The sequence below is a fragment of the Barbus barbus genome (assembly GCF_936440315.1).
Source record: "Barbus barbus genome assembly, chromosome: 5".
NCBI classification, from domain to species: Eukaryota; Metazoa; Chordata; class Actinopteri; order Cypriniformes; family Cyprinidae; genus Barbus; species Barbus barbus.
In genome coordinates, this window is record NC_136733.1 from 37,669,026 (window position 1) to 37,694,372 (window position 25,347).

At 34.7% G+C, this 25,347-nt stretch overlaps 1 protein-coding gene across 5 annotated transcripts in view; it reads right to left on the reverse strand.

Annotated features, from left to right (window-relative positions):
* The window catches only part of LOC306869960 (F-BAR domain only protein 2-like), a 51,780-nt gene that overhangs the window by 18,966 nt on the left and 7,467 nt on the right, over positions 1-25,347 (reverse strand). For all 5 annotated transcript variants that reach the window (XM_079416939.1, XM_079416937.1, XM_079416938.1 and 2 more), the window contains exons 2-13: positions 21,143-21,234; positions 18,919-18,993; positions 15,109-15,250; positions 11,888-12,040; positions 10,700-10,804; positions 8,521-8,619; positions 5,476-5,572; positions 1,523-1,567; positions 1,211-1,280; positions 869-893; positions 588-644; positions 331-388 (exon numbers count right to left, since the gene is read on the reverse strand). In XM_079416939.1, coding sequence (XP_079273065.1) covers positions 331-388; positions 588-644; positions 869-893; positions 1,211-1,280; positions 1,523-1,567; positions 5,476-5,572; positions 8,521-8,619; positions 10,700-10,804; positions 11,888-12,040; positions 15,109-15,250; positions 18,919-18,993; positions 21,143-21,234 — 1,018 coding nt within the window. The remainder of the gene's footprint in view (positions 1-330; positions 389-587; positions 645-868; positions 894-1,210; positions 1,281-1,522; positions 1,568-5,475; positions 5,573-8,520; positions 8,620-10,699; positions 10,805-11,887; positions 12,041-15,108; positions 15,251-18,918; positions 18,994-21,142; positions 21,235-25,347) is intronic.

Below are 25,347 nucleotides of genomic sequence, written 5' to 3' on the forward strand. Positions count from 1 at the left end.
AATTGGTTGTGGGGGCATGAAAATTTGTCTATAGTATCATGTGCTAAGAAGATCAGATTGTGTATTTTATTTTAATTTTTTAACATTCTAATCCACACAGAGCGAAGAGGCAACTTTGGTAAAGGAAACACAAGAAAATCTGATAGGAAGGAATGACTTGGCAGCGATTCAGATAAAAGTGCAACAAAGAAAGTTATCACACTATGTTCTCGAGCCAAAAAAAGAGTTTACACTGAGTAGAGGCAATGAAAGACATGAAGGCCGAGATGAAAGTGTGTGTGTGTGTGAGGGATGGGGAGAATGGAAGAGATGGATCTGGAGTAAGGATATCATTCTCGTTGACTTCTGGTCGGATACAGAAGCCATCCTTGTCCAGCTGAGGCACATTCTGCAGAAAAACACAGAACACACCACAGACAAAATCCTATTATTCACACTCTTCAATACATCACAACACAAGGAGAGTCCGGCTGAGGTAAAACACACTATTGTTAGCAATATCGCAAGAAGTACGTACACTATGTTGTCTTTACTTAACATTGTAAGAATTATAGACAATCCTTCAACAACATTAGGTCACCACTCACGGCGTTATGAAGATCTATAGCACCGTAGAAACCCGGGGGAGCTCCATTGGAAGCGTTCTGAAAGAAAGACGAACAAAAGGAGCTTTGTGGGTGCGACTCAAATGGAGTTTCTCCAAAATAACAAGAAAGAGCATACTTTGATCAGAAGAATGTTATGAAATGACAGAAAAACACCTTTGGCTTTGTATTTAAACATTCAAAATATGACTAATTTTCTCCAATAATAATGATAATAAACAAAATTACTAATTGTGTAGAAAAAAAGAAAAGCATATACTCACAACTGCTTCTACTTCAGCCGATTCACTATTCAGGACAGAGATTAGAGTTGATTAGAGAATACTTAATTTTACCACAAATGCAAAATTACTATGCAAATATAACTTATTATAATTACTCAAAAGCAATAATTATTGCTCAAAATTGCAAAGACTCTCCATAGCAAAAATGAGCAATCTTCTCTCGAATTTTGTCAAATAAAATTATAAGTATTTCACAAAATTCTATAAGTTTGAGAATTAAAAATTACTAATAGAAAAAGTTTAATTCTTATAGAAAAAGTTTAATTCTTTAAATGCATAAAGAGCAAGTGAGATCGCATTAAAGTAAAAGTCAACACTTGCGTGGAATCTGTGTCTTTATCTCTCCGTCGGCCTGGTATGGCAAAAGTTTTCCTTTTTCTGGGTTTTGCACCTAAACAGACATAACAATGATTATTACAAATCTAGACAGATACGGTTGCATCTGAAACAGATCCTTAAATAGATATTATGCTGTTTAACAGAACACAAAGGCTACAAAATTTAAATTCCAAGTGAACTGTAATAAATAGATATAAGCAGAGATGTTAAAGAGAACTTATATATTCTATACTTTTCCTATAAAAAAACAACAAAAAAACGAAAATGGGAACGGAGAGAAAAATGAATGCAGACCTTCTGTGGCGATTGAGACATTACATTCCTCAAATTCAATGGGCCCTGTAATGACAACAGACAAACAAATACAAATGATTGCAGTATCTTGAAATCAAGAATTATGATATGGTGTAATATTTAATATTACTTTTTTTTGTTTTTGTTTTTACAACGTTTTATAAAATCATGCACATGAATCCACAAAAACAGTGACATACACACGGGTCAGACTTTTTGGCAAAGCAAATTTACAGTCATCAGTGGGTCTTGTGACAATCAGCACGATCTGACTTCCCCTTTAAGCCAGAGCATTTAGTTTACAGCCAATATACAACACAGACACACACACACGCGCACGCACGCACACACAAATGCCTGGAAGCACTTCTTATTTTAACCTCAGAAATCAAATAAACACACAAATCCAATACAATGACATGTAGCATTGATAACACTCAGTCAAATGCTGTAAATCAGTCTCCACTGAATATATGAACGAATATAACAGTGAAATGACACAAACTGGCTGCAAAAGACAATAAATTGCATGCTTAATTTCTTGCTCATCAATTTTGCATATTTACCTCCAAGCTTTTACACTTTCAGCATGACCCATTTCCACACTGACACATGGGTGAAGGGATATAAGCAAACAAACTCTGCCATCTTCACTGTATTTCGCTTCTTAGGGTTTTGCAGTCATGACCTAACAACACGTCAGCCAAGTTTTTATTTCTCAATATCTCAATAAATACCCCGAGCAGCATATAAATATTAATTCTGTGCTTTCGTGACTGGCCGTAAAGAGAGGAGAGATGCCCCTCAGTGCTCTAAGATCCCTTTAGTGCATGTTTTCTTTTGTGTTAATGCGCGTAAAAGCTAATGCTTGTCCAAGAAAACGAAAGACAGCATTTTACTACCACCAAACCTCAGCAAGAGAGCCCGGGGTGCTATTTTCATTGCACAGAAAATGCCTTGACCTGAAAAAAGAAAAGCGTGTGATATTTAACTTGAGCGGTTCAACAGAGTTTCCCTGGAGAACGGCGGCTGCGAGCGGACCTCATGTGCACTGTTCAGAGCAGTCACGACAGGCACACATCACACACACTGACGCAGATACAGTATGACTGATCTACTCTACTGCACCAGATCACTTCACCCTTTTAGCTCTCTGTTTTTGTTTGTTTGAGATCATCTCTGATCAAACAATCAGAACTAAAGGACACATACTGTCAGTTCACACACATACCCAAACACACAAAAAATGAAAGACCCACTTTAATTGAAATCATATTAAATACATCAAATTATTTGATTCATTTGAACTACACACTTTCTTGTTAGGGACAGAGCATGTTATGTAATAATTATGTGTAATATTTATAAACAAACTCTAACCTTCAGAAAACCTTTTGAATTTTTAGAGAAAAAAAACAACTGCAAAAGAAAATTAAACAAAACAACAAAAAACAAAACAAAAAATAAAACAAAACACAACACAACAAAACAAAACACAACAAAAAATAAAACAAAACACAACAAAAAACAAAACCTATTCTTCTGAAGTCAGATTTAGCTAAAATTTTCATCAAGCTTATCTCCAAATAATAGCCAAATTAGAAAGACGCACAAATCTATAATATTTCAAATTCATTACATCAGCAAGTTTGTCTAAACAGGTTTATAAAACCGGACAATGGAGATTAATCTCCAAGATTTCCATGCAGCTGAAAAAAAAAAAAAGGGTTTCATCTAATTAGGTGATGTCAGTTTAGGGACGTGCAAATAACAACACTTCCAGGCTCCATCTTACAATATTTATGCACCCAAATCCAAACATCAGACACAACAATGCCATCTAGACCTGGAAAAGGGTTTTAGGTTTTGTTTAAACTCGTGTAAGCAGACAGACTGCTTTGTTTACATGAACATGTGTGTATTTATGTGTGTGTGGGTTCATAGCAATACTTTGAGGAAGCATTGCTGAAAAATGTCCACAGAAGTTAGCTATGTCTAGCAAAATCTTTCGATTGTCATCGAAAAGAAAAATTGTTCAAAAAGTCAGTTTTATTAAAAAAAAAATAAAAATCAGTTGAGCTTAGTTTCTATTATGGCTGGTCTTTAGTAATTATAGTTATATTTATTAAAACAACAACAACCTCTAAGGTTTATTTAGATAGCTAGGTAAATATATGCTTTTGTGAATGCTCGTACACATGCGTGTTTGTATATGAGAGGCGCATGCAGTCATGCATTAACAGGATGTTTTTTTTTAAATTGCATATGCTGAGTACGGGCTCTTGGATGGCGGAGCAAGGAGAGTTTGCGTGTCTGGCTGGCGGCCAGTTCACAGCCCAGCTGGATATCGCTGAACTGCTCTTGCAACCTCCCTACAGCCCAGCGTGTCACTTCGGGATTGTTTCTGTGGTACAAAGTTTGTTCAACCTCTCTCTCTCTATACTGGTTAGGGCTGCTCTGATTTCATCAGCGTGCCACACAGGTTATTGCTCTGACAGCGGCGCAATCCCTAATGAACAGCTTGATATGGGGGAAGGAATGTTTTGTTGACCAAAACAGTTTTTAGTCTCAATTAATTCTGCTGTCAAAACAAATGAAGGGCAACCAAAAGCCTGAACCTCCAGTCTAGACCCCTGTGGATACATAGTTTAACTGGGCTACCTGTGTATGGAATATTATATATAAACACATTTATACATACATACGTACATTAGTGCCATTTGGATATTTTGGGTTAGTTTTTTTTAAATTAAATTAATATTTTTATTCGGCAAAGAGTAATTAAGTTGATAAATTAAGTAAAAAAATGACAGTTATAAAAGTCTTTTCTTTTCAAATAACTGTTTTTGAACTTATTATTTTATATTTAAAAAATATTAAGCAGAACATCTATTAACACTGATGATAAGACGTTTCTTGAGCAACAAATCAGCAAATTAGAAAGATTTCTGAAGTATAATGTGACACTAAGGCATTCGGCAAATAAATTAAGAATAAATATTCCAGAATAAATGACATAAAATATATTAAATTGAAATTTTTTATTAAAAAACTTTAAATGCTAATGTGTTGTATTATAAGTAACTATTATCATTTTTTATTATTGATAATATAATACAGTATATGATATATATAATATATAATAGAGAGTTATGAGAAAACTATATTATAGCTTAAGTGTGTAATTTCTGTTTTTCATTAGCGTCACCAAACAAGAAAAAAATGATTGTTTTGAAAACAAAACAAAAGATGGTCCAACCTCAAACTCATGCCATTGGCTGAGCTGATGTCAAAGTGTCAGGATGTTCAAAAAACTATTTAATAGTTTATAATATTCTAAGGTAAAATATTCTAAGATGCCATGCCATACAGCTTTCAATCCAAGAAAAAGGCAGTGTCTAGTGTACAACATTTATACTGTTAATATAATTGCTGGCTAAACCGGTTTAACTGCGCCCCACACCCCTTTAGCTTCAAGCTAAATTATATTCTCTATGTAAAACGTGAAAAAAACACCACCTTGTGAAAGGAGGGAGAAGCAGGAGGTTAAACGAAAGATCACGGAGGAATAAATGAGGAAGAAATAGCAAGTGTAGCCATGTCAAGCTCTATCAATTTCTAGTGGCTTAATCTTATGTAAAGGTGGGCAAGCTTGACATTCCACTTAGCATGTGACGCTAGCGTTAGCATGTGACGGCCAGTGCTTGCTGAGACTAGGGCTGAAAACCCCTGTAAGGGTCAGAGCTCCACAAATCCTCCAGTGAACACTCCACCGTGCTACAGCAGTCAAGTCAAACATACTCCATTTGTGGGTTTACATTGCAGACTAATGCTCACTTTCATCATTAAGTCAGTTGGTTATGAACTCATGACCAGTCTTGTTAATAATATCAAGAGCAAAGTATTTCAGTGCCAGAGGTTAATGCCGTGTGTGAGAGATTAAGCTGTGTTACCTGGTCTCTCTTTGCCTGTTCCTTTGCTTTCTGCCAGTTTCTGTATGAGGCTCTCAACGGAAGTGTTCTCCATGTTTTTCACAAACTCTTCTTGGACCTTAAAAATAATTTTAAAAAAAACATTACACAACATTACAAAACACAACATAGCAGACCGTATATAATAAAAGTGCATTTGTGCGTTAATGCAGGAGACATATAATGGGTATAAAAGCATGAAAAGCATCAAATATCTTTTTTGGTTCCATAAAAACATATTTTAGATTTATTACGTTTGTTATGTTACCCTTTAAAGTACCACATGACACATTTGGTTTAGTTAAAATGAACATAAAATGAATTTTATGATACATTTATGATAAATAAACTTATGTTCATTTAGAAAACTCAACTAACCTAAATAACTGTGATTAATCAATGCTGTCAAAGTATTGTCAATGTTTTATTTCATGTTAGGATTTACATTAAACTATGGTAACAAATTAAACCTTATAGTGACTGACGACACATTCTTTGACGACAAGATTGACATCAATAGGAAGATTAAAGGGGTTTCTACTACAGATTATATATATATGAATATTCCTTATCCAATTGTACCAAAGGGACCCAGTAAGCTCTTAAAAAGCCAGGAAAGACTAAATGACATTGACTGTACAACAATACCATGACTTTGTTCAGAATTGGCAGCATTTGACCAGGCAAAATAGGTCACAGACTGCTCACTCTTCAGAGCAGACTTTATTTCATTTGATAGTATGGTCATAACATGAAGGGGATGCTAAATAATGAGATATTTATGTTGCACATCATACATGCAAGCTCCAGAGATTTTAAATGAGAACATCATCAACTGCTGTGCTCCTATTCTGTGTGTGTGTGAAAAAAAATACACATACACAAATACACTACCATTCAAAGGTTTCAGAAGATTCAGTAAGAGTTTTTGGGATAGAAATTTATTATTTTACTCGGTAGAAATGCATTAATTTAGGATCAAAAGTGACACTGAATTAAAATCTAGTCATATGGTCATCAGCGCAGCATAATGTGTTATGATCACTGCCTTCCCTCTTAGTGCTTCACCATATTACCAGAACTAGAGCTGTATCCCATGCAAGCAAGATTGAGGTTTTGGAAAAGGACAGGGTTGAGAGCTAAGGCACGCAATGAGCATGTGACTAAAGACATTTTTTCCCCAGGTGATCACTTTGACTGTCTTTGTTTTTATAGGCCTCAAGGGATGGTGACAAATGCAACGTCTTCCACACATCTCCACTGCTGACGCAATGCTTAGCTTTCATAGCTGATGTGTTTTAGCACAGCACTTCATAAAGTGTTTGTCAGTTTGATTCAGTATCCAGCACCAGAGGAGCTGATTGACAGCACAGCATGTAAAAGCTGTGTAAAAAAATCTTCAATAAAATGTTTTGAACCCATGAACCAAAACAACCAGCTCTGAAACAGTTCAAGGAAAAGATCTTGGAGCGCTACTTGCTGAAAGGACCTCCGTTTAGTGATCCAAAAAGGTGCTCTTTGGTTGGGTTCAAAAATATATCTAAAAACAAAAAAAACGGATCCAAGGCACTTCTTCTGGTTCCAAAATATTAAAAAGCCTTTATTCGCTCTGAAACAGGTTTATAACGGTTTACAACTAAAGCCATAAAAAAACTATTTATTATTTGAAGTAAATGTAAATGTTAACTGAAATTAAACGAAAACTGAAAAAAAAAAAAAACTGAGGCGTTTAAAAAAAACAAATAACTAAATCTTTAAAACTAAAATAATGGAAAATATTAAAAATGAAAGCACTCGAAATATTAATAAAATCTACAATAGTATTAATGATACTAAAATAGTGCTCTGAAATGAATCACTTCACCAAAAAAAAAAAAAAAAAAAAAAAAAGTGTAAGTGTCCCAACATCTTTTATGAGGTAAAAACATTCCTAGGCTAAATTATGTAACTAAAAAAATATATATATATTTTTCCTCACACACACACACACACACACACACAATTCCATGTATAAAACAATTCTTAAAAATGATATAATGTTTTAACATGTATAGCTTAATTTACTGCAAAATATTCAGATATTCAGTATAGAAATATGTAAGTAACTTAAGAGTGTAGTGACGGTGCTTCATGGGAGTGGGTAGTGGGTCCAAGGGTTGTGCAGTATTTTACTGGGGATTTGGCAACTAAACACTTTTTTAATGATCTGGAAAACACTGACCATTAACTACACAGATGCATATACCATCACTTAACTGTCCCATAGCTTGTCTTTCCTGAAAGGTTTATGTACAATATCATTAAAGAATTTCAAAGATGCATGCCATTATTCCATTTTCTTGCTCTGCCATTCCACTTCTAGATCCCCTTGTTACATCAAGATCTCAAAACTAATGTCATGTATAGACGAACAGTGACACTAACTGCTGCATGAGCAAATGCTGCACTTGAAAATAGATTCAACTCGTATGTAATGCAACAGAAACGGTATAAACATAATAACCACAGAAAAACTCAAATTGTATTTCTCCACGAGCTCAAAGCTGAACACAAGAGAGTGTGTGGTTAGGAGGAAGCCCAAATCAGAGCATGCAACAGTTCTGTGGTCAATAAGCAGTAAAATGCCAAACAGAGACAGTTTTGCTGTGGGTGTGTAGAAATGCACATTCAGTTGCCTTCACGGAAATGTATTTCAGTGAATAAAAGAGTTTGCATGTGTTATAAATCACTCTGAATTAGCGGCAATTGGTTTGCGGATCGATAAGGAAGGACTAATTAGACAGCCTCATGTTATGAAGATCATTTCTGCTTATTTGACTTCTGCACATCTAAGAGTCTCTGGCGCCGTCTACAGCTAACCTATGATACAACAGCCAGATCTCACAGACTTAATTCAGTGTAGCCAGACCTTTTCAGCATTGAATTTGACCATTTCAGTTGTTTTGAGATTACTGGATAAGGAAGGACTTGAATAAAAGGTGCAGGAATAAATTAAAGGGCCATTTGTGTGTGTATTTCTTTGCTTACCTCTCCTATCTGTATGTGTGTCTCTTCAACAGACTGACAGTATGAATGGATAATCTCCTGCATGCGCAGTACATGTTCCTCTTCAATGCCCTGGAATTTCTGTAGACAAACACACAACCTTTAATTGACTAAAAAGCAGTTTAAAAATGGATAATACTAGTTTTAGTCAGTCTCGAAAAGTGAAGCTGAAAGCAGATGTTGGTAATGATACTTAATCTTTTCCCACAACAATCCTGTGTGTGTGTCTCTACATAAGACCCCTTCTTATATTGTTGGCACAACTCCATGATTAGCCTATTTGGGTGGTCTGACAAGCTAAAAAGTGCCTAACATGCACAAACACAGTGAAAATAAACATGCATGTGTGTATGTGGGATGTGTGTGTCAAGGATGGCTGCATGCCTGATTTGCTGTTTATGCTCCTCTCAGACTGACAGTAGGGTTTTAGAAGATTTAAGTGGAAGAGGAGGAAAAGATGAGGAAATGAGCGGAAACAAGATAATGACAGTATAAGCCAGAACATGTGTGACACAGGGTAAAAACGTGTTTGTGCATGTGTGTGTGGATCATGTAAAGAAACATCAATAAAAAGCTTAAGCTTTGTATGTTTGAGGACTGATTTGGGACTGAACAATGCGGGATGGGTAAGAGTGTTTCCTGCACAAAGCTACTGAATTTAAAAGAAAATTAGAAATTATATATTAAGTTGTGAGCTTACAGTCTTCAGTGTGATGAGATAAAAAAAAACAAAGATAATGTACTACAAAATAATGCAAGGACGAAAAAAAAAAATGAAAAAAAAAAATAAAAATCATGAATTAAATCTAAAAAATACAAATGTTACCAATTTGTATATAAGTGTATCCAGCCCAAGGGTTGTGTATATATTTTATATGTAATATATACAAAATTATTACATTTAAAGGGGCAAAAATCACTTTTATAAGGTGTTTCAACACAGTTGTGTGGCCGCAGTGTGTGAAAACAACCAGCCTATAATGTTAAAAATCCACCAACTCATTTTTTATAAAAACCAATAAATCATGAACAGTCTCTCCAAATGAGCTGTTTCAGATTCTCCCTCTGTTCACGTCACCGAGGGGGAAAGGTCCTGCCCATTTGTGACACTCTCTGCCCTATTAGCATACACACAGCCCTGAGTGAGAAGCTGCAGTCCGCCATTACTGGAGATATATACAATGCCAGACCCAAAGAGGCTTTATAAGTGTTGTGTTTTGGGATGCACTAATAAACATAGGAGTCACCCGATCTGAGCCGAGGACACTGTGGTTAAATTAAATTTTCGAAGGATATATCCCGGAATAAATCTGTAACGTCCCCTAAATTTTTAGGCATCAATACCAATGCTTTGAACGTCAGCTCCAGACAAAGTAAGTATCACGCTTTTGTTTTCAAAACTGCCTTTCTGAAAGACCTTCTTGGCACTCTGTAAGGCTAATTGCTAAAGCGATCATTGTCTCTGCCTGTTTTCACTGATGCTGCCTTCAAGTGCTATAAGAATAGGAATGTGGTAGTTAAAAGTTGCATATGAAAGCAATGTGAGTCGATGGCTTGAAGTTGTCGAGCTCATAATCAGAAGTGGAACTTGTGTTTGTGATAGCATGAGACCAGCTATGTTGTTATGTTTATCGCGCTGTGCTCCCTGTCTGTGTAATTCATAAACTGAATTTATTATGCACAGTATAATCAGATGACTGGCTTTGAAACAGAGTACGTTGTCTGTAAAGATAACAGGCTTTTGCAAAGGCAAACACTGCTAATGCCAAAGCTTGAGCTCTTGAAGCTCCGCCCTCTTCTCCGGGAGAAACAGCTCATTTGCATTTAAAGCAACATACTCAAAATCAGCGTGTTTTGGCTCATACCCTAAAAGTGGCAATTTTAACAAGCTATAAAAATTTATCTGTGGAGTATTTTGAGCTAAAACTTCACATACACACTCTGGGGACATCAAAGACTTATTTTACATCTTGTAAAACGGGGCATAATAGGTCCCCTTTAATGTGTTATTAATTTAGTGTGACTGATATTAATATTGTCAATCCATATCAAGCTGTATAAAAGCTCTAATAACTCAACAATATAGAAATACGCATCACACAAACACCCTGCAATTAGCCACCTTAACAAACACACTCATGCACACTTCACACAGTTGTACCTGTGCGCTTTCTGTCATTCTTTGCTCAAATTCTGTCTTTGCATTGGCATATTTCTCCACATATGACTTATAGGTCTCTGTGGCTTTCTTGACCTTCAGTCCAGCCTGCAAACAAACAGCACAAACAGAAATGTACATATTTAGACACCTTAGAGAATGTCTTTTGACCTTTCCTTTTTATCTAACATCTAGCGCAGCTTAACTCAGTGGATGAAGGGAGAATCCTACATGAATTAATCCTGCAAACTTTCTAGTATTATTCAGTAGTGCTCGGATCTAGGGATGTAATAATTACCGGATTGGCGATAAATCATGATAAAATTCCCCACGGTTAGTATTACCGTTTCAATATCATTAAAACCGTATTAGATTACTGCGATTTGAACAACTCACGATAAATAAAAACTGTCCAGCATAAAGCAGAGTTTTAAGTAACAGCCCGCAGAGTAGTTTCGTTTTGAGTGAAAACAGGGCGGAAAAGCTGGGAGGTTTTAAAAGAGTGCTAAGGGAATTATACAAATTAATATATGAATGAATTAATTATATGAATGTACCTCCGAAGGTTCTAACTGCGCCACCTGCTGTCAGTGAGTGGATTTACAGAGACTTACATTTACATTTAGTCTGTGTGCAGTTTCTGTCTGGCCAAAAACGGACTGAACTTGTATGTCCTGCTGTAAATTTTGACCAGTTGATGAAAAAGAAGCTTATGTGGATTCTACACATTTAAACAATTCAGATAAGTTCTCTAGAATTATTTATGGAGCAGACAAATAACATAATTTATCATTTTGACTTAACTCTTTTCTTTATTTTAAGGCTGAAATGTGAGGTTTACCTTTTTATGAAACTTTTTAAAACCTTTATTTGATTCAATTCAAATATCGATCAATATATTATTTGAAAAATATCAATATTTGAACATGCTGTTAAACCTTTGTCAGTCAAGTTGTCATTTAAAATCCTAACATCATTGGTAATGTTATTGTTTGAGTGATTATGCAAACAAATTGTTGATTTTTAAATATAAAATTACTTTTTAAACATCTCCAGCACATTTCAACAATACCGTGATAATACTGATAACCGTGATAATTTTGGTCACTATAATCGTGATAAGAAATTTTCATGTTACGTCCCTACTCGGATCTGGCTACCATTCATGTATGTCTAAATCTGTGCGTGTACCTTGTCCAGTTCTCTCTGTGTGGCCCCCTCTTTGCGCATGCGTTCTTGCTCTAGTGTCTTGCTGATGTAGTTCTCTTTGCTCTTCTGTAAGGCCTGTGACACACTCTGGATGTTCTGCACAGCCTCCAGTGTGGACGCCACCTCCTCCTTTGTCTACATGCCAGAGAAACCAGAAAGAGCTTTAGTATTATTCTCATCTTTAAAAAATAGAATTTCCACAGTCCTAATTGTCTCGCTTGTCCACAAGCCTTGAATTTATATTAGACTCTATGAACTAACTTCTAGGATGAGGCTGCCACCCATTCAACTGGTAGCTGTTGTACATTCTCAAATATATTTAAAAATCATGGTTGTATTATTAGTACAGCCTTTAATTTATGCGGTTATGTGAAAAACGTCATTAAAAATATTGTCACTAAGCTAAAGCAGGCTTAATTTTCTTCATTTTACCTATTTGTTTAATGCCCATATATAGTACGACACATAACTGGTCAAATTCTGCTCACCAAAGCTGCAGTAATAGTAATATTGAGAAATATTATTTCAATTTAAAATAGCTGTTTTCTACGGAAGCGTATTGCATTCACTTGAGGAAAAAAAATCTACTCTGTTTCTCTGAATTAACGAGTTAATTATCTCAGAATTACGAGATAATTTTTCATGAAAAAAAAAGGTTATGGCTCTGTTTTTCTGAATTAATGACTTAATTATCTCGTAATTCTGAGATAATTAAGTCGTTAATTCAGAAAAACAGAGCAAAAACTTTTTTTTATGAAAAATTATCTCGTAATTCTGAGATAATTAACTCGTTAATTCAGAAAAACAGAGCAAAAACTTTTTTTATGAAAAATTCTCTCGTAATTGAGATAATTAACTCGTTAATTCAGAAAAACAGAGCAAAAACTTTTTTTTATGAAAAATTATCTCGTAATTCTGAGATAATTAAGTCATTAATTCAGAAAAACAGAGCAAAAACTTTTTTCATTAAAAATTATCTCGTAATTCTGAGATAATTAACTCGTTAATTCAGAAAAACAGAGCAAAAACTTTTTTTTATGAAAAATTATCTCGTAATTGAGATAATTAAGTCATTAATTCAGAAAAACTGAGCAAAAACTTTTTTTTATGAAAAATTATCTCGTAATTCTGAGATAATTAAGTCATTAATTCAGAAAAACAGAGCAAAAACTTTTTTCATTAAAAATTATCTCGTAATTCTGAGATAATTAACTCGTTAATTCAGAAAAACAGAGCAAAAACTTTTTTTTATGAAAAATTATCTCGTAATTGAGATAATTAAGTCATTAATTCAGAAAAACAGAGCAAAAACTTTTTTTTATGAAAAATTATCTCGTAATTGAGATAATTAAGTCATTAATTCAGAAAAACTGAGCAAAAACTTTTTTTTATGAAAAATTATCTCGTAATTCTGAGATAATTAACTCGTTAATTAAAAAAAACAGAGTAGATTTTTTTTGCTCAAGTGAATGCAATACGCTTCCGTAGTTTTCTACGTAAATATATTTTCAAATGAAATTTAATTGCTTTGATCAAATGGAATTTTCAGCATCATTACTCCTGTCTTCAGTGTTATATGACCATTCAGAAATCGTTGAGACATGCTGCTCTATTATGATTAATAATTATTGGTGCTTAATCATTAATAATGGTTCTTATTACTATCAATATTGAACACATTTTTTCTGCTTCATATTTTTGTGAAAACAGTGATGCACTTTATTTTTCAGGATTCTCTGATGAATAGAAAGTTCAAAATAGTATCATTTATGTGAAATAGAAATCTTTTGTAACATTATATGTCTTTATTTTCAGTATAATTTGTCCTTGCTGAAGACTGGAGTAATGATGCCGAAAATTCAGCTTTGAATCACACAAATAAACGATATTTTAAAATATATTAAAACGTTATTTTAAATTGAAATAATATTTCACAGTATTAGTGTTTTTATTGTATATTTGATTAAAAATCTTAATGATCCCAAACTTTTGACTGGTTATGATTTACAGTAAATTAACCATTCAATTTCACAATGATGATAAACTTGGATATTTGAGAAAGTCTACATCATTTATATAACTATATCACTCGGAACTGAATTAGAAATGGATCATCAGACAGCTTAAAATGTCAAATTACATTTGCAGATATTTCAAAATTGATTTAACAAAGTACCAACAGATGCTGAATGAAATATGAAGTCTGGAACATACTGAAGAAATCAGGCCATGACTGGAAAAAAGCCATTAGGTTTCTGTTTTAGCAAATTGTACAAATGTTTAATAGGTGCAAATATGCATAAGTTTAACAAAAAACATGAGAAGAAAAAAATACACAGAAGCTAAATCCAGCTGGCATGTCTTGTCTCCCCAAGAGCCCTCACCACCTGACACACAGAGAAGCCCATTCAAATCTGTTTTCTGTGTATCACAGACTGGCTGATGCTTCGATGCGTTTAAAATGAACTGCAAGATATCAAACACTGTTTCTCTGCACATGCACCACAACGTGTTCACTCCAGAGACTTGACCTTTTTTGCTTTTTCATCCCTTCCTCTGCAGTTGTGCAGAAAAACAAACTGAAAAGTAAGCCTGGGATCTTATTAGAATTATTAATTACAAATTATATTAATTATTAAAATATATCAAAACTACCTCAAATAAATATATATATTTCTCTCTATACATATGGTTGAATAAAATACATTTGTAGATAAATAATTAAATATGCAACAATATTTCATAATTAATAAAGAAGAATATAATCTAGAGATTATTACTACCTTCTCACAAAACATAACAAAAACCTCAAGATGGCCCTCTATTGAGATAACAAATTGTCAAATTATTACTATTATTATTCTTACAACAAGATTAATTTCTAGAAGTCTTAATGGGAGGACGAGGACCATATCCATAAACAGTTCAGAGATGTGAAGTATATAGTTGGACATACTGTACAGGAGGACCATTATTATTAATATGCAATTATATCTCTATTTCATAAGATACTCCTCCCTCTGTTTTTGAAAGATGGATATGGGTTTTATCTTACAGTGATTAAATACCAAACATGTGGAATGACATGTGTACCGCAGACTCATTTAGCTGAGAAATTGGGTTCATACTTCGCTATGTGGCATGTTAAGAGCAAACTTACATGGATATTAATCAAACACCAAAGATGACGGCAGCTCCCATACCTTCTTATGATTTTTGGCTTGTTCCTCCACATATTTCTGGACTTCCTTGATGAGCTCTTGAAGTTTGCGGATCAGCTCCATGTGACACGCTGCCAGTTTTTCGGTGGATTGTTTAAACACATCCCACACCGGTGCAAACGTCCTGTGGAATAAATGGCCGTTTCATTTTCTTCTCTAGGCATAATACTCCACACGCATTGTACAAATAAAATGGAAAATGTGTTAAACATGATTTGTGATTTAACACCAAGGTGTGTTTATTCTCTCGATATCAGATTTATCCTCTGGTCTTGCTGTTTTTAATGGAACGGCTCTGTGCAAGGTTTAATGGCACTATAATGTCTGTACTGACAATATGATAAGTGAGGGGGGTGCGAAACTCGTGTTCTGTGGAATAAAGCACCGCAGGCCAGTGAAACACCAGCTTTCATTTCATCAACTGCATCTAGCATATTTTACAAATAGTTAATGTACAAACCTTGGCTATTTCAGGACCATAATAGCAATAACAAATATAGCTGCAAGCAGCAATTACTGGGGTTCAAGCACTTGAGGTGGTCTTGGCCAACCTGGATGTATGGCTGACAGTTAAACACAGCCAAAATAGAGAATAAGCTCACAGACACACAACACACATACGCTGAAATTAAATGATTAAACTAGCATATTCACACACACACACACACACTTTGTTGCTGATATAGATATTTGAAACAAGTGACAGGGACAAAACTTATTGCAAGTCTTCTGATTTTAAGACTTTGTATGTCATTTTCAGGTTTCTCTGTGATTATAATATGGCAAAATTGTAAAAACTGACATATCTGTATGAACAAAATGTTATTAAAAGTAATTTTAAATGTTATAACCGTGATTTTATAATATCTGCATAATATAACCTATTAACAGTACTGTTTTAATAAGCCTATTAGTGGTCTTCCGCTGCTTTCTAGTGGTTATAAATTGCAATTTATCATACAATACTGTGTTTTTTGCCCAATCTCTCTTAAATTTTGCATGCTTGTTTAGAATGAAATTATGCATCATTGAGAAAAGTTGAGGGCTTTCTTTTAGGATTTTAGTTCTATGTAAAGAACATATTATAAAACCGTTTATAAGACCGTTTTATGGATGTCCAAATGCAAATGTTCAACATTTATTTTGATAATTATTGACCTAGAGAGTCTAGAGAATAGTACTGCACTGAATTGATTGATTTTGGGTTAAAAAACTAAGATTTGTTCACAAAAGTATGTTTTAAAATAATCTCAAATATTTAAAGAACAGTTGGATTGACAGCAGTGATCCTAGAGGCAAAGTTGTTCAGAATGAGGAGATCTATCATATTATATGAAGATATAGTGTATAAATGAATATATGGACATTTTATTGCAATTGGAGGTCATTTACTATAGAAATTCTGTGTTTTTGAGGCCTTTTTAACTTTTATAGGCCCACCTATGGTCCGATCTCCATGAAACTTTTCGTGCTTGTTAACAGTCATTTGACACGTTTTCACCAACTTCCGTAAAGTTTAAAGTTTTTGTTTAGGTTTTATGGGCTTATGGTTATATGTGGCCACGCCCCCTTTTTAAATGAGTTAATTATAGCTAACCAAAGGACAAAATTCTAAATTTTTCGATAATTATTGATCTAGAGAGTCCAGAGATTATTACTGCAGTGGTTTGATCGAGATTGAGTGAAAAACCAGGGACTAGTCCGCAAAAGTAGGTTTTTAACATGTAAATAATTAATGAACGATTTGATTGACAGCAATCGTTCTAGAGGAAAAGTTGCTCATTGTGAGGAGATCTATCAAATGATGTGCATATTGTGTGGATATGTAAAACACCACGTGATTACAGAGCCAAAAAACTCGTTAACGACAACTAGTGGCCGATTTCGTTCAAAATTCTTACAGACCTTTAGGGCCATGAGTCGAACATGCCCACCGAGTCTCGTTCCGATCGACCTCCATTAACCTTGTTTAATAGGTGCTTAAACTTGTTTGGCCAATGGCGGCCATGTTTTTTTAGATACACCAATGTCCTCATAGATGCTTATGCCCCTTCGGACGAAGACACTGCATACCAATTTTCAAGTCGATCAGAGCAACGGTTGCCTGGTTATATTGCCTGGTTTTTACCGTCTTTTAGCGCCCCCAAGTGGCAGATCTGTGCATTTTTTTAATTTCACCAAAAATTTAGCTCGTACACATGTGTACCGAGTTTGGTGAAGATATCTCATTCCGTTCCAGAGTTGCACTTCAAATAACATTTGGCTAACTTTAGCATAATTGGCATACCGTTTCGCACGAAAATTGAAAATTCAACTTTGTTTTGATAATTATGTATATTCAGTGTTCACAAAATATTTCTGCAGTGATTTGGTTCCGATCGGGCGAAAAACCTAGGACTAGTTCGCAAAACTAGGTTTGGGATATAGGTCAATTTTACGGGAAATGGTGCGTCGTAGAGCAAAAAAATTCCACATATTATTCGTGCTAACCCAAGGATCGCAACAATATAACGTTTTTGAGTCTACGACAGACGGTTTACAAGCTATGGCCAAAAATGTCTGAAAATTTTGTTTTTTGCGCTGTAGCGCCCCCGTTAGGCCGATTAGGACGAGCCTTTGTATCTGACAAGAAGGCTGGACTACTACCATCTGACCAAGTTTCAGCTCTCTAGGCCTTACGGTTTGGGCTGCACAGTCAGTTTTAGCGCGGAATAATAATCTTTTTGAAGTAGCTTATGAAGCTTTGCCTGATTCGCAATATGTCTCGCATTAACAAGGAAAGTACAGCAAGTTTGCCAGAATAAAGTCTATATAGAATAAAGATTCAAAAATGTTCCAGGCAGGTAAGTGAACAGCTGTGGGTATTAATTTAGTTTCCTTGCATGTAATGAGCTTGGGCTTTATGGATAAAGCCTGAGAGACGTTGAAATGATGTGGGTTTTCCAGCTCATTATAAATACATTATTGAAATGATATTAACAATGAACCCACTGGGCTTGTGAACCCTTAGACTCACACGTGCACATGCACACATACACGCACACGGATGAATAAAACAAAAATAAGGTCAGTACTCTTAATGATATGAACTAGTGTCTATGAATATTAAGCCGCGTGTCTTTGCGTGACTGAATGGCACAGACGCACGGTTTCATTTATTACATACATACTGGAGCATAGTGTTTTCAGACTCTGATGTCTCGATATATGAGCACATGAACACATGAATATGATTGCTAGAGCTGCTCTGAGAGTCATTTCATAAGCATTTTACCGTTTATTGTGAGAAAATTGTTATATCATATAAGCATAGAAACACAAAGGTCTTCACAGCAACCTGTCAAAATAAAAGTTCGGTTTAACTTGAAGAAACTGTGACAGAAATATACTTAATGTAATGACAATACTACTACTAATAAAACTATTAAAAATAAAAATGATTTGCCAGAAAAATATAAATAAAAATGTAAAATAAAAATTAATTAGAGACGCTTTTGGAATCCAGAAAAAATCAATGGAAAACAGAATTTGATAGTAATAAAACTGAATTAGAGAAAGGCCTTAAATAGGGCCATAGGGCCTTTAAAAAATATTTTTTGTACATATACAAATTTGAACATATACAAATGACTGTTCAATTGTGTGTTTCATGATTTAAATTAAATTTTATTAGTAAAAGAAACATGTAGAATTAATTTAACCATTAAAACAGAGTATAGAAATATTTAAATGGAAAAAACTATTTGTGAAAATAATAAAACAGATTTCATAGGGCCCTACATACAGTCTTACCCTAGCTGAGAGCAGTTGCTGGCAGTCTTGGCCAGTTTGGTCATTGATCTTGAATACGCCTCCTCTATGGTGGCTCTGTGACAAAAGGGGAAAAAAACCATACGTGAATAATCAATCAAACCCAAATAATGACAGGCCATCTAATGCTGATTATTATTTAGTATAAAAATCTTTTATACAACATTGTGATTTTTACTCTCAAAAACATTTACACACTTGCAAACAACAGTAAAAATATTTTTTTTATTTTTAAATGAGGAAACTATTTATTTAAAAGAATGATTTAAAGGAAAAGTGTTACTCCATGCAAGTTGTGCAAATGACACTGATACATCTACATATAGGCAAGCAAAGGAAATTAGTTTAGTAATTGTGCCTCCACATTAATTTTACAAAACTAAACAGATTTTCACATTTTTACAGCAAGCAGAAGAAACATGTGAACGGTTTAAAAAGTTTGAGATATCTGAGCGAAGCCCGTGGTGTTTTGGTCACTATATAATCCCCAAATTGTCACTTGTGTTATTTCATATTTCGGTTGATTTAATTATTATTCTAAAATGTGAAAAACAGTAAAAGCAAAGAGGGTGTCCAAAAATTTGATTGGTAGTGTACCCTTACAGTCACTTGCCCAGAGTAATTTGAAAATCTATTGAATGAATGATGCATTTATATAGCGCTTTATTGTGTATTGCTGTACACCCAAAGCGCTTTACAATCATGTGTGGGTCTCTCCTCAACCACCACCAGTGTGCAGCATCCACTTGGATGATGCGACGGCAGCCACAGTACAACGGCGCCAGTACGCGCACCACACACCAGCTACAGGTGGACAGGAGAGAGAGTCATAGAGCCAATCAAGTGAATGGGGATTATTAGGAGGCCACGATAGACAAGGGCCAGTAGAGGGAATTTGACCAGTACACCGGGGTTACACCCCTACTCTTTACGAGAAGTGCCATGGGATTTTTAATGACCACAGAGAGTCAGGACCTCGGTTTAACGTCTCATCCGAAAGACGGTGCTTTTTGACAGTATAGTGTCCCCGTCACTATACTGGGGCGTTAGGACCCACACAGACCACAGGGTGAGCACCCCCTGCTGGCCTCACTAACACCTCTTCCAACAGCAACCTAGTTTTCCTAGGAGGTCTCCCATCCAGGTACTGACCAGGCTCAACCCTGCTTAGCTTTAGAGGGCTGCAGGGTGCTATGGCCGTGCTATATCATGATTGCTATGATCTTCTTTTTCTGTCAAAAGAGAAAGATCTATAATAGCAAATTAGCCTGAGCGCTGTTTCACCCTGATAGAGACAACGTCGCACCGTGTCCTGAAGAGGGAGACAGACAAGCTCCATTTGTGGCCAAACCACTCATCATCCTCTGAAAACAAATCTCACAATACCATAGCCAAAAGAACATAAATCAAGCCTAAGATCTAGTTAAAATGACACAAATAGCATTTCCAAAGGTTTGGTATTATGAATCCGCAAAATTCCACTGTCAGTCACAAGAGCGCATGAGATGGTTTAAAACATCTGCACATGTTAAATCTCTCAGATTGTGAATTCTTTCCATTCGTTTAACACAGGATTGACCATTAAAGCAGGTGAGATGTGTGATGGATGGTGAGGCTTATGGAGGACTTGCAGCATTCCTGAAAACATTTGGAAGGTTTTAAGAGAAAAGGTTTAAAATAGTTTCCTCTAGAATAGCTGTACTCCCTTGAAAGATGTCTTGCTTTTGTGAGACAAGCGAGATTTCTAGCAGAGCTTCAACGCTTGCACAGGTGAATGATCCGGCAGAACTGCATGTTTTTAGAACAAGATCTCAAAAAGTTTGCAGGGGATGAGATTAAGATCAGGTTTGATGTGGTATCTGCCGTTTAGATTTTCTTGTAAAGATTCAGAATTATTAGAACAGATTTCATAATACTTCACTTACATACAGTTTTATTTTATTAACACTGAATTATTTTTTACTTTAGGTTTTTAAATTTTAGTAATTTTGTGGTTTGTCATTTATTTATTTTATCATTTTTGAAACTTCTATTTATCAGAAATTTATTTTTATGTCAGTTTTGGTTTTAGTTTTAGTAATACTTTTATTTTTTTAAGTAATATTTATATTTGATTTCAATAAATAATAACGCTTTTTTACAGATTTAAGTTTTAGTTAAAACACACCAACTAAACACACACACACACACACACACACAGTTTTACCTTTCTCTGATGAAGTCTGATAGCTCCTTGCTGGATATCTGGCCATGTTTCATGTTGTGGTACAGTACATCAAATCCATTATTTTTATCGCCCTGCCAAAGAAAGCATACAAACTACATTTGAGTCACATCACTACATGTTTTCTCTAAAAAGGGAAACAGCAAGAATGACATGTCAAGGATTGAACTCGTTTACCACTTTTGGTTTCTCAATGATCATTGCTGTCATGGTCTGAATGGCATCTAGCTGACTCCTTAAAGCAGATTGGTCCACCATGTTCATCCGCGACATACTTTTGTATTTTTGCCCGTAAGTCAGTGCTGTAAGCTTGGTCCGACTTGTGTAAAGGGTTTCATAGTAACCATGGCTGCAATGCTACAAGTGTCCGATATCAGCATTTTAAAAATGCAAGCGCTAAACTAATGCATAATTCATATCTGAAAAGAAGCCGGATACCTCCTCTAATTTCAGAATGACAGAAACACATATATTTTAATGCCAGCCATGCACACATCTGCTTTATATTCATGCATTTGAAGAGAGAGTGCTTATGTAAATGCAACACAAACATACTACGGTGTGCCAAGGGTGTTACCTCTTCCTCCATACGGTTTTTTTTATATGGTCATCAAATTTTGGCTGACGACTAATGGATAAAAATAGTTTTAAATAATATTTTGTTAAAATATTTACAAATGCTTGGTCCTTTTGGGTGGCAAAATGTGGTTGAAATTTAAAGTGCATGTCGGTCATTTCATATTAATATTAATAATAATAATAATAAGGCTGTGTTTACTCAGCACATCTGCTCTGACTGACTATAAATACAGCTGTCATCCATGCCAGCGTAGAACAACAGATATAATCAATCATATGCTCTCCAAGGCTTTTTACCCAAGCAAATCATTTACAGTTAATACATCAGAACAAGCTAAATTGTAAGCTATTTTTTTTTTTTAGCATTTCTCAAAAGCCAACTGTCAAAATACAGAAATCTGGCACACGACAAGAGTTCATCTAGTGATTCAAAGAGAAGCACAAGAGGGAAAAAAAACATCTATCCATAATCATTGCAGTCATGCACTAGCATTTTTTAAAAGAAGTCTCTTTCACTCACTAAAACTGCATTCATTTGTTTAAAAAGACAGAAAATAAAGTGATAATAATGTAAAATGTCATTTATTCCTGTGACGACAAAGCTGAATTTTCAACATCATTACCACATGATCCTTCAGAAATCCCTCTAATATGCTGATTTGCTGATATTTATTATTATCATCAATGCTGAAAATGGTTGTGCTGCTTACTAATTTGATGAAACTGAACTACATTTTCTTTTCAGGGTTCTTTGATTAATTCTAAAGTTCAAAAGAATAGCATCTATTTAAAATAGAAATCTAGTGCAACAAGAGAAATGTCTTTACTGACACTTTTGAACAATTTAATGTATGCTTGCTGAATAAAAATACATGAACATAAACCAAGGAAGGATGAAGCTCTGCTCTCATGTTTATACTGTGTGACTTCCACATCAGCTTTTGTGGACACAGCAAATATCATGCAGTGTGTTTCCTGTAGTGCAAAGACAACTGAGATCTGTGTGAGATTGTAGACTGTGTGTATATGTGTTGAAAGAACAGCCACAGGAAAGCCAAGCACTACAGAAGTGACCGAGGAATACAGCGATATAAAAAATACAATAGGAAAACAACAACAAACTCAGGAAAAAGCTTTGGGCGTCTGCTCACTGAATACCAGCATACCAAAATACCAGTTTGTTCTGTGATTGGTTCACCTAGCCCACATGATTTTTTCGTGCCTAAACTTTAAACACAATCCAGCATTTTAATTTCACTTTATTTTGTTCTGTTTCCATCTTTTACACGTAACTCATTTTAAATCATGAGTAAATTCTAGTTCCAACACTAGGCTAAGCAACGTTTCACACTTGTAATATGAAAAGTAAACAGCGTAAAAAAACAATGACCAAAGGTCAAACCAAACAGAATTCATATTTAAAGCCAAAACACACAAGACAAGACATGAAGGTACAAATGTGTGTGTATGTGCTTGTTCATGCAGCTGGGTGAGGTTCCCAATACAGAGACTATATGCAAAGACCCTGACACACACACTAGCTATCGAAATGAAGATATTCCATTGACTTCTGTTTTTATATACAGCTAGTTATGAATACAATAACATAGCCCACACCCCAAACCTAACAGAAAACTTTCTGCACTTTCAGAATTTTGTTTCTTTTTTTTATTTCTTAAACACAATATTTACAAATGAGGACGCCTCCAAAAGAGGCTTTATCAGATTTAGCTCACTTCTGGGTACAACTTTTGACCCCAAAAATATGGTAAAGTAGGTAAACACACACACATACACTTATCTTTTCTTGGAAGCTCAAATCAAGAAGGCCTACTTGGAAATGTTGTTACATTTTAAAAAATATTCCACCTTTATAAATCTACTCTCGCATGGTCTTCTGCTCATTCCTTTCCTTCAATAGCAGCACATTCACCTGGAGAAATGCATAAGAAATCCTCAGAATCTGCTATCTAGGACCCTATTTTTGCATTTCCATATAAATCTATCATGCCAACCAAAATATTCCTTTGGTAGCGGTCCATCAGGCCACTGCATAACTTATATTTATGTCTTGTTCATGTTGTGGTCAAGGATTTTACCTTCTTGCATTATATTAGTTTTCTCTGATATTACACATTGTAAAGTTCATGTGATACTGCAGAGACCCCGAAGCAAAATATGTTGTTGTTTAAAAAAATAATAATATATAAAAAAAAATCATATATATAATATATATATATATATATATATATATATATATATATATATATATATATATATATATTTTTTTTTTTTTTTTTTTTTTTTTTTTTTATATATGGGGTTTAAAAAAATTTATTACGTCTCTTTTAATATTCAATGGCCCTTATTTATTTACTTTAATTTATTTTTTTGTTTATTATTAGAAATACAGTGGTACTTGAAAAATGCATATGCAAATGCAAAAAACAAATAATCAAACCAAAAATACATCATTCTTTATCTCATTTGCACAAATAGGCACCATCTCAGAGTTCTGCAATCTATCATGCTTTACCCTTACAATACACTCTGTTCCCTAAATACTAGCTTTAAATATGTATTCGCTTTTGCAAATGTGTCCTTGTAAGTGAGATAGCAACACACAGTCTGGGAAAGTTAACTGCCTGGTTTAATGCATGGTTTAGTGCACAGCCATCTGCTGAACCTAACCCATGGAGGTTTAATAAACATTACAAAGCATGCTAAATTTGGCATAGCTGACACAGTCTGGCTTCTCATTTGAATCGGTTCAACAGAGCACAGAGATCTCAATTGTGATTATATTAGTATGCATTACATGCATCTTGAGTGATGAAGACTAGGAAATAAAACAACTTCTCTCACAGTGCCAAATAAAATCATCTTCCTAACAGAGAGACAGTTTCTTTAAAGGCTCAAATAATTTGTTATAAATATAAATAATTTGTTATAAATGATCAGTTTCAGATAATAAATATCAGATAAAATGCAAATTTGCAAAGCATAAATCCAATGCACAATTGCACCTGTTAAAAACGACCTTGTGCATGGATGATTACTCAGATTATCAAATCAGTAAATAGCTGTTCATAACCTAAACACAGAGCAAGCATAACTTCAGTGAATTCATTTACAAACACTTACTGTACCTCAGTTACTGAAAACACTGCCATTCTGAGAGTAAACATATGTATTGTAAATCAACAATGAGCAGAGCAAAACATCTAGATATCAACAGTGTCAAAGTTCAGCTGAATCCCTTTCACCCCAGCTCTGAGTCCCTCACATGACCTTCTGAACTCCCCCCGTTTAAGCAGGGTGATCTGCCTCCGTGCTCGGGACATCAACTCCCAGGGTGGCACCATCCCAGTTGCTCAAAAAACAACAAAAATCGTTCTATAATAATATTCAAATTATATATATATTACTACGAACAAAACTAAAAATCATGGTTCTTGTAACCATGGTAACCACAAATGAACCATGGTTTTGTTACTTCAAATAATAGTTTACAATTAGGATAATATTTTTTTGTGGTTATAAAAACAGACCTAAGCCAACAACAGCCTTTACAATTACTTTAAAATGCATTATATAAAAACAGTGAT